Source organism: Doryrhamphus excisus, linkage group LG21 (assembly GCF_037039965.1).
Source record: "Doryrhamphus excisus strain RoL-2023G ecotype Guam linkage group LG21, RoL_Dexc_Guam_v1.1, whole genome shotgun sequence".
Classification (NCBI taxonomy): Eukaryota; Metazoa; Chordata; class Actinopteri; order Syngnathiformes; family Syngnathidae; genus Doryrhamphus; species Doryrhamphus excisus.
In genome coordinates, this window is record NC_136377.1 from 2,656,228 (window position 1) to 2,673,937 (window position 17,710).

A 17,710-nucleotide genomic window follows, 5' to 3' on the forward strand; every position below is an offset into this window, starting at 1 on the left:
TATTAGAGCCATGTAGACATGAACTAGCACCCCTATATTGACCCGTACGCTTGTGTTAGCCAATATAATGCCAGAAATTAAGCCATAAATCAGACTCGTGCTTGCGGGTGTTGATAGGAATGTGTTCCGGTAGCACGGACAGGAAGTGATGTCGAGGGTTCAGAGTTGAGTTTTAGCTTGCCGCATTTGTAAGTAGCCCGTATTAGGGATAACTGTGTGTGTTGTGAGATCATTAAAAACTGCAATAACAGCCTAGTAGTTCTGTGGTACAAAGTCTGGTGCTTGTGTGTCCCAGCGAACATTTATGGTAACATTACTGACATCTAGTGGCCAGTGTAGGATACTACATATCATCCTGGTATCTTCTTAATAGCTTATATTTGTATTTTTTTTAGTTCATTAAGCAATTTTTATGCTTGGAAATGCTTAATTTATGGTAATGGTATAATTTCATTTGAACATGCATCAGATTACAATTGAATGCATCACAATCAGTTCACAGTTCCACATGTCCAAAAGGAGTAGGAAGAAGCAAAGCTTATTAAATCCTACCCCTCCATCTGGTACTTTTACAATCAGTAACTGTTACATTTGTTCACTTCCTGCTTTCTTAATATAGTTTACGTGTTTTTTTTAATTGTTATTTTTATTATCATTTTTTGTTCACTTCCTGCCTTTCTCATATAATTTGAAAAAAATAAATTTAATTTTATTAAATTTAATTCAATTCAATTTTATTTAATTAAATATTATTCAATTAAATTTAATTCAATTCAATTCAATTCAATTCAATTCTATTTTATTCTATTATTTTAGTATTTTAGTTTTTATTTTTATGTATTTTTTTTTTAATAATGTACCTCGTACAGAAGTATGTTTTAATTTAGGTAATATTTCTTTATATAGTTTACGTGTTTTTTTTTAATGTTTTTTACTTATTATTATTTTTTGTTCACTTCCTGCCTTTCTAACATAATTTAAAAAAATATTTAATTTTATTCAATAAAATGTTATTCAATTTCATTTTATTCCATTTTATTTTATTTTATTATTTTAGTATTTTAGTTTTTTTTAATGTATTTATTTATTTATTTTTTAATAATGTACCCCGTACCGAAGTATGTTTTAATTTAGGTAAAAACATTTAAAATGTACTGAAATATTTCATATTTTTCAACTAATAATAGGCCATATTCAATCACAAAACAGCATGAATTATTCATATATTTGTAAAAAAAAAAACACGACAGAGTGAAGCCGTGAAACGCCAAGCGAGCGACGTGGCGAGGGATTACTGTATAAGTACGCATGTGTGTACGTAACTGTATGTACAGTATACATTTACTCGTTAAAAAAGGTTAAGAATGTTCGTCTTTTGAGTGAAAGAACTTCATCGAAACTTTCGTACCGGGGGGGGCGGCCTAACTGTGATTGATTACTGCGTGTGTGTATACATACTGTACAGGTTACTCGTAAAACTACAAGGGGATAAAAGGCGCTGTATAGGCATCTGGGTGAAAATGAAGTACTTTTATAAAATGTACAGTATTTCTATGGAACGTAGCGAGGTGGCCGGCACCTCCGCTCCTCATCAGTAGCTGAACATCTGCTGTGCTGCGCCGTTCTGCGGCTGCGGTGTGGGTGGTTGGCTCTGACCGGGGCGACCTACCTCGGTACCGTGACTCTGGGACTCGTGGATGTCTCCCTGGACCCCCTCGACGACGGGGGTGACCTGGCCGCTCTCTGCCGCCGACACGGACCTCCAGGCTAAAGTCGGGGCCTCCAGTTGGTGGCTCATGGGGTTGACAAGAGTGGTGAGGTTGATGAAGTGCGCGACGGACTGAGCCGACGGGGCTCCGGTGTTTCCGGGGGTCGCCGTTTCCGTGATGAGGTCGGCGGGTCTGTTGTGGAGCAAAGCCGAGCCGCTGACCGTGTCGAAGGTGACGGTGAGGATGGAGTTGTCAAGCGAGATTGGTCTGTCGCCAGCCGTCAGCTGGCCGACGGCGACGGGCTGCAGGCTGGTGAACTGGGCGGGCGGCGGGCTGGTGATGGGCGTGACCGTGATGTTGCTCAGCCCCACTGAGCCGTGAGGGGAGGAGGCGGACGGCGCCGCGTTGGGGTCGGCGAGGACCACCACCTAAAATGGCAGCAAGACAAGCCCTTAAACACACCTGACTGATGTTCATATTAACGTATTTCCTCGAAGGTTACACGAGGAAAGAATCGATACCTGCTGGATGCTCTGCACCGCAGAGCTGGTCTCCATCTCCTCGCCAATGATGACCGTGTTGAATTCCGGCAAAGGCTCGTGTCTGGACTCGGCGAAGTCGACGTAATCATCTGATCCGGAGAGTTCTTCTGGCTCGCTCACAACTCTTAGCTTCTTCTTAGCCAGGCGGGCGGAGCGGCTGGGCCTTTCCTCCGAGGTGCCGTCTTTTTCCAGCGTCAGGGTTGGCTGCAAGGGAGGACGAAGTTATGTCGGAAAGGGTTAAAATTTGGCAGATTCACTAAACCAGGGGTCGGCAACCTTTCCTATCAAAAGAGCCATTTTACCTCCTTGCTAACTGAAGGAAAATAGACTAGAGCCGCAAAACATGTGCAGCCAATTTTAGAGAATTAGAGGGAATTTTGGGGTATCAAAGTAGCTCAGAGGAGAAAAATCGAGTACTCTTGCTAATTTGGAAGATAAATCTACATAAATATCTGTGTAAATTAAATGTAAACATTGTTTACATTTGTTGCCAAACATGTTTCTTCCGGGCCCCAACAAGTCCGGGTGTGAAATAACAACAAAGCTCTCAAAAAAATAATAATAATACTATACTATACTATAATATCACTATATTGACAGTTACTATGGTACCCATTATGTCATTGGATGGTCATATCATACGCGACAAAAAATACATAAATAAATAATAAATTAAAAAATGTAATTACAATTTTTTTTAACAAAAAAATATTTTTTTTATTTAAAAACATTAAAAAATTACAATAATAATAACACTATACTATACTATAATATCACTATATTGACAGTTACTATGGTACCCACTATGTCATTGGATGCTCATATCATACATGACAAAAACTAAATACATAAATAAATAATAAATTAAAAAATTTAATTAAAAAAATTGACCAAAAAATATTTTTTTTTATTTAAAAACATTAAAAAATAATAATAACACTATACTATACTATAATATCACTATATTGACAGTTACTATGGTACCCATTATGTCATTGGATGCTCATATCATACGCAACAAAAAATAAATACATAAATAAATAATAAATTAAAAAATGTAATTAAATTTTTTTTTAACAAAAAAATATTTTTTTAATTAATAACATTAAAAAAAATAATAATAATAACACTATACTATACTATAATATCACTATATTGACAGTTACTATGGTACCCATTATGTCATTGGATGCTCATATCATACATGACAAAAACTAAATACATAAATAAATAATAAATTAAAAAATTTAATGAAAAAAATTAACCAAAAAATATTTTTTTTTATTTAAAAACATTAAAAAATAATAATAATAACACTATACTATAATATCACTATATTGACAGTTACTATGGTACCCATTATGTCATTGGATGGTCATATAACCTCGTATTTCGGTACGTGACAAAAAAAGAAATAAATAAATACAATAATAAAATAAAATAAATTTTAAAAACTAAAAAAAAAATCTTACATTCTATTAGGAAAGCAGGAAGTGAACAAATGTAACAGTTAGTGATTGTAAAAGTACCAGATGGAGGGGTAGGATTTAATAAGCTTTGCTTCTTCCTACTCCTTTTGGACATGTGGAACTGTGAACTGATTATGTGATGCATTCAATTGTAATCTGATGCATGTTCAAATGAAATTCAACCATTACCATATTTGGTGCACAATAAGAACATAAACAACGGCACTGCCAAAGCTCCAGCTGACCTGCACGATGCTGATCGATGAGTCGTTGATCGTCTGGCATTCCTGAAGCTCATCGAACTCATCGATTCTCACAGGCACCACCTTGAGACACAAAAGCAAAAGTTGGAATCCACGCGTCTCTCATTGTGTGGTGAAGTTAAATACCGCTTACGTCGGCGTGTTTGCGTCGCAGGTGTCGGTTCATGGAGGCCCGCGTGGATACCTTGGTGCCGCACAGCACACACGACTGGGCCTCCACCTTCTCGTGGGTCAGGTGCACGTGCTTCTGCAGCATGTACTCGGTCAGGTACTTCTTATCACAGGTTGCACACGTCCACGTCTTCCCCACTGAGGTCAAAGAAAGCAAAGAGAACAACTGGTGAATTTTTGGCTTTTTCTCCAAAGGCGACAATCCACAGGCAACAAATGGCCGCATGTTGGACACCCCTGGTCTAGCAACATGGTCTTCATGTACCGGATTTTCTGTGGTGCACGTTCAGGGTCGATGTGACGTAATAGCTTGCCTGTATGGATGAGCTTGTGTGTCTCCAGAGTGGTTCTTTCGCTGAACGTCTTCCCGCACAGCTCGCACATGAAGTCCTTTATACCTGCAGGCGTAGTCAGTGATGCCATGCAATAAAAAAATCGCACGTTTGAACTCAAGGTCATGGTGAAACATTGACTCACCCGTGTGCCTTTTGTAGTGTTTGAGCATGTTGACCTTCTGGGCAAACTTGCGGTTGCACTCCTTGCATTCATACTCTTTGATGCCCTTGTGTAGCTTCATGTGGTGCCGAAGAGCATGCTTGGTCTTCATGCCTGCACAGGGAACACCAGTGATATCAGCTATTATATAATAATTATTATTATTACTATATAAGCCCTGTGATTGGCTGGCGACCAGACCAGGGTGTACCCCGCCACTCGCCCGAAGACAGCTGGGGTAGGCTCCAGCACCCCCGCGACCCTTGTGAGGATAAGCGGTAGAAAATGAATGAATGAATTACTGTTTTGTGGTTGAATACGGACACAAATTATATTAATATTAATAATCCAAAAATTATGATACCATATCATGATATAGTAAAGGAAATATTGCAGTATCATCGTTCGCTCTGTGAAGTTCTGGAATTGCCGTTTGTGACACGTATTTTCTTGCAGGCCATTCATACTGTCTGTCAAACATTTGCAGCATTTCTTGAAATTAATTCTTTATTTTTAGACTATTAGCCACTGGTTAATTGGCGACTCCAAATTGTCCATAGGTATGAATGTGAGTGTGAATGGTTGTTTGTCTATATGTGCCCTGTGATTGGCTGGCCACCAGTCCAAAGTGTACCCCGCCTCTTGCCCAAAGACAGCTGGGATAGGCTCCAGCACCCCCGCGACCCTTGTGAGGATAAGCGGTAGAAAATGAATGAATGAATGAATTATTATATAATTACTGTAAATTTCTGACTATAAGCTACTACTGTAAAATACAGTTCCCATGATGCTTAGAGTGCAGATTCAGGAAGTAGTGAAGTGTTTTGATCTGAAAAATCGGAAGTAAGTTTGATCCAGCGTTATTGAGGCTTAGTAGTGACGCTGGGAACACCGAGTGCGGGTGGGATTGCAAGGTTTACAAAAAAAAAAAACACATAACAAAAACATCAAATAACGGCAAATAAAAATTTCATGGTACAGGGAAGTTGTAGCTTACACCTTTCCTGACACAGAGCTAATCTGTTTAGCATGTAAGAGCATTTAGATCAACAATAATATCTGCCCCAATGGCTGGACTTGACAAAATTTTTTATTTTTTTTTTAAATGTTTAAAAAAGAATTTCAAGCTGGCTGCACGGCGGTCGAGTGGTTAGCGCGCAGACCTCACAGCGAGGAGACCAGGGTTCAATTCCACCCTCGGCCATCTCTGTGTGGAGTTTGTATGTTCTCCCCGTGCATGCGTGGGTTTTCTCCGGGTACTCCGGTTTCCTCCCACATTCCAAAAACATGCTAGGTTAATTAGCGACTCCAAATTGTCCATAGGTATGAATGTGAGTGTGAATGGTTGTTTGTCTATATGTGCCCTGTGATTGGGCCTCTCGCCCAAAGACAGCTGGGATAGGCTCCGCGACCCTTGTGAGGTTAAGTGGTAGAAAATGAATGAATGAATGATTGCAAGGTTTATAGCGTGTATTTCTGTGTAAATATCCCAACGTTTCTTATTCTACTTATACTTCAAGTATTCAAGTTCCAGTCCAGAATTTAAGGTATTTAGTTCAAAAAAGTGAGGCTGACCTTTGCCACACTCGGCGCACAGGAAGTCTCGGATGTCGTCGTGGACCCTCAGGTGCTCCTTCAGCATGTCCTTCCTCGCAAATGATTTCCCGCACTTATCGCAGCTATGGCTCTTCACCCCTGCGTCATGCACGACACCTCTTGACGCGCATTCGGGTGATGTGTTTTTAAATACAGGCACCATAAAAACATTAGTATGATCTCACCAGTGTGGATGATCTTGTGGCGCTCCAAGTTACCGATGCTATTGAAGATCCTGCCGCAAATTTCACAGGGATGGATATACCTATGGGAGCGATGATGAGATGATGAAAACGGGGAAACCCCGCTACCCAAGGCACCGCGGTCGATGTCGAATGTAGGACAGCCAGAAGTGAAGCGGGAAAACACCCGCTGTGGCGTTCAATACCGTGTCTTCCTGTGTCTTACTTCTGCACTGCAGGGTCAGGCAGCTGCTCTCTATGGATGACCAGGTGGGCGTTGTACGTGGCCTTCAGCGCGAATCGGCGATTGCAGATCCCGCAGCCGTAGCCTCGCTCTTTGTGTTGCTCCATGATGTGCTTCAGGTATTCCCGGCCCTTCGCAAACGACATCTGTCGAGAAACGGATAGAGGACACATTTGTATCAATGTGGAATCCAAACTTCACGAATAGCGCTGCTATTATTATTATTTTTTTATTTTGATTAATTTTTTATTAGTTTTTTATTATAGTTATTATTTTAAATTATTATTATTATGTATTTTATTTTTATTATTATTTTATATTTTTATTATAATTATTTTTATTATTTTTTAATTATTATTTTGTATTTTATTTTTTATTATTATTTTATATATTTCTTTATTATTTTTATTATTTTGTAAAATTTGTAATATTATTTTTATTATGTTTTAACATTTTTATTATTTTATTATTTTTTTTTATTATTAGCTCTGACCTGACATTTCTTGCAGTTGTACTTATGGTGCTCGGGGTTGTCTTCCTCTTCGTCATCGTCATCTTTTTCATCGCTGTCGCCGACCGAAATGCCGATTCGCTTGATGAAGTCCTCCCTCTTCTGCTCATCCATTAAGGCGATATCCTGCAAAAAAAAAATAATTAATCGCTCATTTGTGATTAAATACGTCCTTTTATTATTTTTTTTTAAAGTAAATAGCACTTATTCTTGGTCTAAATTGAGCATTTTCAAGCATAAAAATGGCTAAATTGGGGCAAAATAAGAGCACAAAGACCAAAATTCATACTAATACTAATATTGTTTCACTTTCACTTTTCATTTTTCACATATCACAAAGCAGAAATGCAGTTTTTTCTAGAAATATACAGTATCCAACTTATTAGCATATCTACATGTATGGCCCTTATGAACAACCCAGAGCTCATGAGACTATTAGATCCAAACTACGTACACCGGATGGCATCGTGAACCTGCTTCCTAATACACCTGACGTGCCGGGAGGACGGAGCGAAGAGGGAATCGATGTTGCCAACTTAGCGTTTTTGCAACCCGTGACAAATCTGCCGTCTCTTTCTGATTGGACGCTAAAATGAAAGCACACTCAACCTTCTCCTGATCTCACCTTGAAGTGAACATGGATGTGATCTCGAAGCACGTCCACGCGGAAGAACTTGCGTCCGCATATCTCGCAGGTGTACTTCTTATCGCCGTGGGTCAGCAGGTGTTTGTTCATATTACTTCGGCAGGAGAACACCTGTTCACATATACAAGAATCCTGGTCATATCTCCAAGAACCTGTGCTAGTATTTGCCTCGCAACGAGGCATGAAGAATATAAGGGAAGTCCTTGGAAAATATTCTCTCCCGTTAAGGGGTCCGTGGCCCCAAAAAGTGTGGGAATGCCTCCTGTGGGGAACTCACCTTGCCACAGATCGGGCATGGGGATGGTTCTTTCCGGTACTTGGTAGCTTCCTCTCCGTTGGCCTCCAACTCCTCTCTCTTCATGTTCTTCGGTCCTGTTCAAATGTAATTGTTACGTGTTACGTGTTACGTAATTTAAGCAAGTTCGAGAACAATTTCATAGTTTTCCAGCACCTTTACACAAAGCTAAATATACATAAAAATGACGATCATCATTACAGATGATGCTACAACTAAACATAACCAGACTAAATGAAGTCCTTTAATTAGATAGAACCAGCAACCATCAAGTTGAGTGACTGTACCACGCCACTGTGCACAGAATAAATATGTAGAATACATTTCTACCGAATTTGGAATGATGGACTGTAAAATCGGAGCGTCACTGTTGAAAAATAGAAACACCATGACTGAGGATCGAACCAGCAACCATCAAGTTGGGTGACTGTACCACGCCACTGTGCGCAGAATAATATGTACATACAATTAATTTCCAGCATGTTTGGAATGATGGACTGTAAAAACGGAGCGTGATTGTTGAAAAATATAAACAAGGACGGAAGATCGAACCAGCAACCATCAAGTTGGGTGACTGTACCACGCCGCTGTGTGCAGAATAAAATCTAGAAATAATTTCCACCGAATTTGGAATGATGGACCGTAAAAACGGAGAGTGAATGTTGAAAAATATAAACAAGGACTGAAGATCGAACCAGCAACCATCAAGTTGGGTGACTGTACCACGCCCACTGTGCGCAGAATAAAATCTAGAATTAATTTCCACCAAATTTTGAATGATGGACTGTAAAAATGGAGGGTGATTGTTAACAAATATAAACACACAAAGACTGAGGATCGACCCAGCAACCATCAAGTCACCATCAAAGGGTGGACTGTACCATGCCACTGTGCACAGAATAAGCAGAATAATATGTAGAGTTGATTTCCACCGAATTTGGAATGATGGACCGTAAACAACGGAGCATGACTGTTAAAAAATATAAACACAAGGACTGAGGATCAAACCAGCAACCATCAAAGGGTGACTGTACCATGCCACCGTGCACAGAATAAGCAGAATAATGTTAATGTAGAATTAATTTTCACAGTATTTGGAATAATGGACCGTAAAAAAGACGCGTGATTGTTGAAAAATATAAACACAAGGACTGAAGATCGAACCAGCAACCATCAAAGGGAGACTGTACCATGCCAGTCTGCGCAGAATAATATGTAGAATTAATTTCCACCGAATTTGGAATGATGGAGTGTAAAAAACAGATCGTGATTGTTGAAAAATATAAACAAGGACTGAGGATCGAACCAGCAACCATCAAGTCACCATCAAAGGGTGGACTGTACCATGCCACCGTGCACAGAATAAGCGGAATAATGATAATGTAGAATTAATTTTCACGGAATTTGGAATAGTGGACCGTAAAAACGGAGCGTGATTGTTGAAAAGTATAAACAAGGACTGAAGATAGAACCAGCAACCATCAAGTTGGGTGACTGTACCACGTCACTGTGCGCAGAATAATATGTAGAATTAATTTCAACCGAATATGGAATGATGGACCGTAAAAACAGAGCGTCATTGTTGAAAAGTATAAAAAAGGACTGAAGATAGAACCAGCAACCATCAAGTTGGGTGACTGTACCATGCCACCATGCACAGAATAAGCAGAATAATGCTAATGTAGGATTAATTTTCACGGAATTTGGAATAATGGACCGTAAAAACAGGGCGTGATTGTTGAAGGACTGAGGATCGAACCAGCAACACGACACCCGAGTCATGTCCCCCCCCTGTGGAATGTTTCATGTCATGGAAAATTATTTTTCACCAGCAGGGGGCAAAATTTGCCCATCCATCTTCTACCACTTACCTTACTTATCTTATTTAAATAAGTAGCAGTAGATGAAAAATGCAATAAAACATGGCACCTTCTACCCAGACAAGAACAGGAATTTCCCAGGTAAACAGGCTCTTAAATTCTTCACTGTGATTGGTCAGCTGCGGGTGTGGAAAGTCACCCACCGCCAATTATATAAAAAGGTACCCGTTGAGGTTATATAACATGAATGATGAACAACAACTCAACTCTCACCGACGCTGTGTCTCCTGTGGTGCTCCTGCATGACGTCTTTGCGGTAGAACATCTTGTTGCAGATCTCACAGGAGTAGAGCTTTTCGCCATGCTTCTTCTTGTGCTTGGAGAGGTTGCTGTTGGTCGAGAAGAAGCGGGAGCAGATGTCGCACTGGAACGTCTTATCATCTGGAAAGAGAGAGAGAGAGAGAGGAAAATGATGATGATAAAAGTTCATGGACTCTAATGAGGAATCTTGGTGTGCAGGGTATCTCACCTGTCCTGCAGTTGTGGAATTTTAAGGCATTTTCCAGGCGGAAGGATTTGTCACATGTGTTGCATTTATATTTGTATTCCAAGTCAGGCTGCGAAGTGAAAAAAAAAGACCCAACAAACACATTAGAGAAGCTATGGTAATGGTTGAATTTCATTTGAACATGCATCAGATTACAATTGAATGCATCACATAATCAGTTCACAGTTCCACATGTCCAAAAGGAGTAGGAAGAAGCAAAGCTTATTAAATCCTACCCCTCCGTCTGGTACTTTTACAATCAGTAACTGTTACATTTGTTCACTTCCTGCTTTCCTAATATAGTTCAAGTTATTTTTTTAATATTTTTTTATTTTAATGTTTTATTTTTAAAAAAATGTTTTATTTTTTAAATTTGTTTTTAATTTTTTCTTTTTTTTTCAAGCTAAGCATCCATTGTGTTAAGGCTGCATCATTACCCCACCGTGTACTTTTACAATCAGTAACTGTTACATTTGTTCACTTCCTGCTTTCCTAATATAGTTTAGTTTTTTTTAAATATATTTTTTATTTTATTTTTTTAATTTTTTTATTTTTTGAATTTTTAAGCTAAGCATCCATTGTGTTAACGCTGCATCATTACCCACCGTGAACATGCATCAGATTACAATTGAATGCATCACATAATCAGTTCACAGTTCATGTCCAAAAGGAGTAGGAAGAAGCAAAGCTTATTAAATCCTACCCCTCCATCTAGTACTTTTACAATCAGTAACTGTTACATTTGTTCACTTCCTGCTTTCCTAATATAGTCTAAGTTATTTTTTAAATATATTTTTTTATTTTATTTGTTTTAATTTTTTATAAAAATGTTTTATTTTTTTAATTTGTTTTTACATTTTTTAAATTTTTAAGCTCAGCATCCATTGTGTTAACGCTGCATCATTACCCACCGTGAACATGCTTCAGATTACAATTGAATGCATCACACATTTGTTACATTTGTTCACTTCCTGCTTTCCTAATATGGTTTAGTTTTTTTTTTAAATATATATATATATATTTTTTTTTAATTTTTTTAAATTTATTTTTAATTTTTTTGTGTTAATGCTGCATAATTTTTGTAATTTTGTATTTTTGTAATTTTTTTTTTAGCTAAGCATCCATTGTGTTAACGCTGCATCATTACCCACCTCATTCTTGCTGTGCTTGTAGGAGATGTGCTGCTTCAGACTCTCCTTGCGGCTGAACAACTTGTCACATTCGTCACACTTAAACAGTTTATCTCCTGCAGGGATGAAACAAGTAGAAGGTATTCAAGCACCAAAAAGTGTGCAAAAACAGCCCACTCCAAAGTCATATTATTAAGTTTCTCCTCGTACCGTGTGATCGAATGTGTCTGTTCAGGTTGCTGCTGTTCTGGAAGACCTTGTTGCAGAGGGAGCAGCGGTACACCTTCTTGTGCTCTCGGCCTTGGTGTCTCTTGGGCACGGCCCCGACGTCTGAAGCCCCGAGTTGGTGGCTTCTCTTTGCCGCCTCTGAAGGAACCGACTCTGCGTTCTTGGCGGGTTGCTTCACATCTGTGAACATCCCAAAATACAACACCGTGACGTACTGTACCGATATTCATCACCACCATACATTGATGAATTATTGCTGTTTTGAGGCTGCACGGTGGTCGAGTGGTTTGCGTGCAGACCTCTCAGCTAGGAGACCCGAGTTCAAATCCACCCTCGGCCATGTCTGTGTGGAGTTTGCATGTTCTCCCTGTGCATGCGTGGGTTTTCTCCGTTTACTCCGGTTTCCTCCCACATTCCAAAAACATGCTAGGTTAATTGGCGACTCCAAATTGTCCATAGGTATGAATGTGAGTGTGAATGGTTGTTTGTCTATATGTGCCCTGTGATTGGCTGGCCACCAGTGCAGGGTGTACCCCGCATCTCGCCCCAAGACAGCTGGGATAGGCTCCAGCACCACTCCATGACCCTCGTGAGGATAAGCAGTAGAAAATGAATGAATTACTGTTTTGTGGTTGAATACGGCCACAAAATATATTAATATTAATAGTCCCAAAATTATGATACCATATCATGATATAGTAAAGGAAATATTGCACTCTGTGAAGTTGTGGAATTGCCGTTTGTGACACGTATTTTCTTGCAGGCCATTCATACTGTCTGCCAAACATTTGCAGCATTTCTTGAAATGAATTCTTTATTTTTAGACTATTAGCCACTGGTTAATTGGCGACTCCAAATTGTCCATAGGTATGAATGTGAGTGTGAATGGTTGTTTGTCTATATGTACCCTGTGATTGGCTGGCGACCAGAGCAAGGTGTACCCCACCTCTCGCCCCAATACAGCTGGGATAGGCTCCAGCACCCCCGCCACCTTTGTGAGGTTAAGCGGTAGAAAATGAATCAATTAATTAATTCCTGTTTTGTGGTTGAATACGGCCACAAAATATATTAATATTAATAGTCCAAAAATTATGATACCATATCATGATATAGTAAAGGAAATATTGCTTTTTATTATATATTATATCATTGTTCGTTATTCATACTGTCTGCCAAACATTTGCAGCATTTCTTGAAATGAATTATTTATTTTTAGACTATTAGCAACTGGTTAATTGGCGACTCCAAATTGTCCATAGGTATGAACGTGAGTGTGAATGGTTGTTTGAGGATGAGCAGTAGAAAATTAAGGAATTACTGTTTTGTGGTTGAATACGGCCACAAAATATATGAATATTAATAGTCCAAAAATTATGATACCATATCATGATATAGTAAAGGAAATATTTTGCACAATCATTGTTCACTCTGTAAAGTTGTGGAATTGCCGTTTTTTATGACACATATTTCCTAGCAGGCCGTTCATATTGTCTGTCAAACATTTGCAGCATTTCTTGAAATGAATTCTTTATTTTTAAACTATTAGCCACTGGTAAAAATGAAAAAAAATGATGGAAGTTTTACTGTTAGAAATTGTGATTTTTTTTCTCACCTTTACTTCTGCTTGTTCCAATGACAGCTCGAGGTCTGCGGCCCGGAGCTTTTCTTCCACGTGTGGGCCCCCTCTTCACAGGAGGCGAAGCAGCGGGGGCGCGAACATCCTCGCTTTGCCCGACCGTGCTCTCCTCTTGTGATGTCAGCGAGTCTTCCGGAAGCTCTGTCGTGGTCGGCATCTTGTTGACAGCACTTGTCATGTGACCTGTGATCAGAACATACCAAGATTATTTAGGATGAAAGCTGAATCCCATAAATCGTCTTACCTGCATTGTTGTCTTTCACCACAGGGGGCATAACGGCAAGAGTTTTCTCGGAGGCTTCTGTTATGGAAGAAGATGTGACATTGACGAACACACACATATGATGATATTATCTACCTGGAGGTGGCTGTGGTTGAACCGGGGATCGAAGCATGGGCTTCTCCATCTTTTTTGCATAGAAAGCTCCGTACCAGACCCTCAGCTCCGTTCCCGGGAGCACGTCCTAATCGACAAACGGATTATTTGAACACCACACCTTCTGGGATAAGTGCATACACACTCACCTGGGAGGTGTTGAAGAACACCTCATCATCCTGCTGGTACGCGGTCAGATTCTGGTGATGGTGATCCGTGGCAGGTCGCACCAGCATCATCCAGTTGCAGTCATCTTCGCTACTGGAGTCCAAACACACCACCACGCCATCCTTTTGGAAGATCTGTTCATCGGGGGGGGGGCAAATAAAAGTATTAATGAAAAACTTTTTTTTTTTTTTTTTAAAACCTTGCTTTGGTTCCAATTTTCTACAATAAAAACTCTGATAAAACATTCCACTGTTCTCAAATATCTTACTTTTTATTTTTCTACACAAAATAAGATGAAAAATAAATAAATCAAGAATAAAGAAAATCAATCAATCAGTAATAAATAAATATAATAATAATAATAAAACAGCAAATAATAAAAACTTAAGAAACCACATATAGTTGGTGGGTAGACAAATGATTTTTTTCAGATTAAAATGAACAAAGCATTATTAGAGCCCTGTAGACATGACAAAACACGACTATAGTCACATTTATACTCTTTTTATTTACAACATATTGCGCAACTGCAGGGTCTTGAGACACATGCTAACTCGCAAACTAGAGAGCTAGCGACCTGAACGGTAGCCTCCAAGTTATTTCCTTTAAACTTAAATCGCCAAAAACTTACCACTTCCGCACAGATAGGGAGGATAACTATTAACAGTTATTTAACCTTTAACATGAACATGAATCAAACGTAATAATTTTTTCTGGGTACATGATACCATACAGCATCCGTATCAAACTTGCGCGGGCCGCACTAACATTAAACTTTCATATCAAGGCGGGGGGGCTCAAACTCGTGTCCTGCGGGCCACATTTGGCCCGCGGGCTGCGTGTTTGAGACCCCTGCTGTACAAACTGTACTCATTTTTTTTCTTCTTATGGGACTAAAGAAGACTAAAGAAAGACACTTTGAGAGGGGATCGATTTGTTTCAGTTCACGTTTCCCCTCATTGAACCGTGTAATCACCTTCAAAGGGAAAGCAACTTCCTTCTCCAAAACGGGGACCCGCTTAGCCTCAAACGGCCCGAACCGCGTCCTCTTGACTAGCTGACGCTGAACAAAGACACCCTCGCCACGGTCTGTCACTGGCCTGATCTCCAGACTGCTTGGAAGAGAAGACCTGAACAAGGACATGGGACACATGGTGGATTTGTTATGGAATTTGCACCCGGAACTCCACAACAGCGTACTGTAAATGCAGGATGTGCAGCGGTGCGGCTAATTTATGGCTACATTTTAATAAATTCTAAATATTCTAATTAATAATTCTAAATTCTAATATCATATATATATACACACACACACACACATATACGTACATAATAGTATAACAATATAAATTTTTACATGATGCATTGCAAATGAGCAATACATTCATTTAGGTGCTGCAATGACATCAGCCTCCCTCTGGGTTTTTCTGCCGTACAGACACAGCATTGCAACGGCAGCTACCATTTTCTATGCTGCTTGTCCTCCAATGACATGCATTATGGGAAAAAGTTTTTTGTTGTTTTCCCTACTTTATATATATATATATATATATATATATATATATATATATATACACACACACATACGTACGTACATAATAGTATAACAATATAACTCTTCTCAAATTTTTGCTAATGCATTGCAAATGAGCAATGCAATCATTTAGGCGCTGCAATGACATCAGCCTCCCTCTGGGTTTCTATGGCGTACAGACATAGCATTGTAACGCCATCTACCATTTTCTATGCTGCTTGTCCTCCAATGACATGAATTATGGGAAAACGTTTTTTGTTGTTTTCCCTACTTATATACGTGTATATATATATATATATATATATATATATACACACACACACACACACACACACATATGTACATAATGGCACATAATAGTATAACAATATAACTCTTCTCAAATTTTTACATAATGCATTGCAAATGAGCAATGCAATCATTTAGGCGCTGCAATGACATCAGCCTCCCTCGCAGTATTGCAACGGCATCTACCATTTTCTATGCTGCTTGTCCTCCAATGACATGAATTATGGGAAAAAGGTTTTTTTGTTGTTTTGTCTACTTTTTTTTGTGAACTTTTCCCCTTGTGTCTCCCAACTATTCTGATGGCCGTGCATCAAGGAAAAGAAAAGTAAAAGTGAAGAATTAGTTCTTTTTTTTATTCCTTAATGAATGTTTTTATGACTGTTTCTTTATGTCATCTGTGTATGTTGTAGGTGACTTTGGTGTCAACAATGTAGACCGAGAACATCCTGTACGAATAAACCCGGTAAACCGCATCCAAAGATTTTAAGTTGAACGCTCACCGGGCCCGGCTGAGGACAAAAGAGTCCTGGACGGTCACCACAGGTCCAAGTTCAGGGCACTCGGAGTCGTGGTACTGTCCACAGTCCTCACACCCTGTGTCAAACACATCACGGCATCACACAAACACAAAACACCAATGTGACACCTTCAGGAACCCTACTCACAGATGAACTCCTCTGGAGGCAGAGCTGCCATTCTGTCAACCTACCAACAGATGAAAGGGATCATTGTAAGATTGCTTGGAGGAAACATATTGAAACATATAATATACAATAACAGCTTTCATCGAGTGATATGATTGACATGATGGCCATTTGTGTTGTTTTGAATGCACCAACAAAAAAGGTAACAATATGTCAACATGAAGCAGGCTACATATTCGGAGTCAACGTGTAAACGTGTGCAGTCCGAGTAGATCCAGGATTTCAGTGGCTCCCAAACTGTAGCCAGGTTTTAACTCCGATCTGAGCGTCTGGTCTCCAACAAAAATGCAACAAAGAACAGTCGGCATGGCGGATGGACCGGAGACGCTAAGAGCCAAACCGGAGTCGCAGCGCCTCGACGTTCGGCACACAGCAATGGAGGCGGCGGGAGAAAACTCGGAGGCCACCAAACAAAGCGGCTACATATTCTGGGTTAAACTGTGGTGAGAAATCGCCAGAATCTGATCTATATTTACGGGGATATATCTTACCTTTCCGGCGAAAGACACTTCATTTATCGAATCCTGACTCCGGGTTCCAATCCGCTCCAGAAAGGGCGCAGGACCGGAAGCCAGGCACACCGGAGTGCATTATGGGAGTTGTAGGCAGATTTGAATTTAGACTTGCCGCAATCAAGCGATACGAAGTTGGAGGAAAATGGGGAAGTAACATGCGTCATGTCGAAATAAATAATTAAAAAAATAATTTTATAAAATACATTTTAATTTATTTTAAAATAATAATTAATTTATTAAAAAAAGAAATTATTTTTATTTATTTAAAAATAAATTAAAATAATTAATTTCTATATAAAAATAAATAAAAAATAATTACAATAAATAATGGACAAACTCCACATAGAGATGGCCGAGGGTAGAATTGAACCCCGGTTTTGTAGCTGTGAGGTCTGCATGCTAACCACTCGACCGCCGTGCAGCCCAAAAACAATATTTATGCTTGAAATGTATCCCCTTTTTTTAGTCAGGCGCTGGTATTTACCTGAAACTTACATTTTTGACAATTTGGAGTGGCCAATTAACCTAGCATGTTTTTGGAATGTGGGAGGAAACCGGAGTACTCGGAGAAAACAACACGCATGCACGGGGAGAACATGCAAACTCCACATAAAGATGGCAGAGGGTGGAATTGAACCCTG

At 39.4% G+C, this 17,710-nt stretch overlaps 1 protein-coding gene across 2 annotated transcripts; it reads right to left on the reverse strand.

Moving 5' to 3' along the window:
• Positions 1–439: 439 nt before the first annotated feature.
• Positions 440–17,139, reverse strand: prdm15 (PR domain containing 15). 2 transcript variants are annotated; one of them, XM_058087253.2, is made up of 24 exons: positions 17,046–17,139; positions 16,516–16,555; positions 16,351–16,444; positions 15,005–15,158; positions 14,010–14,162; positions 13,843–13,948; positions 13,729–13,785; positions 13,461–13,667; positions 11,831–12,028; positions 11,642–11,736; positions 10,473–10,560; positions 10,217–10,384; positions 8,106–8,200; positions 7,808–7,939; positions 7,165–7,308; positions 6,654–6,817; positions 6,431–6,510; positions 6,225–6,344; positions 4,632–4,763; positions 4,469–4,552; positions 4,117–4,292; positions 3,966–4,046; positions 2,231–2,455; positions 440–2,137 (listed from the first exon to the last, which is right to left on the reverse strand). In XM_058087253.2, exons 2-24 carry the CDS (start codon positions 16,544–16,546, stop codon positions 1,592–1,594), a joined length of 3,330 nt encoding a protein of 1,109 aa, XP_057943236.2. In that variant the 5' UTR covers positions 16,547–16,555; positions 17,046–17,139; the 3' UTR covers positions 440–1,591. The 2 variants fall into 2 exon arrangements, with proteins under 2 accessions (XP_057943236.2, XP_078644081.1); XM_078787955.1 differs by having other exon boundaries at positions 10,211–10,384.
• Positions 17,140–17,710: the final 571 nt, after the last annotated feature.

Excerpts from the sequence above, each read along its gene's own strand:
- prdm15 (XM_078787955.1), bottom strand. The coding sequence starts at position 16,546 with ATGGCAGCTCTGCCTCCAGAGGAGTTCATCT. Across the intron at positions 13,949-14,009 it reads TGTTCTTCAACACCTCCCAG|GACGTGCTCCCGGGAACGGA; the intron begins GTGAGTGTGTAT and ends TTTGTCGATTAG. Across the intron at positions 6,818-7,164 it reads ACAACTGCAAGAAATGTCAG|ATGTCGTTTGCGAAGGGCCG; the intron begins GTCAGAGCTAAT and ends GTTTCTCGACAG.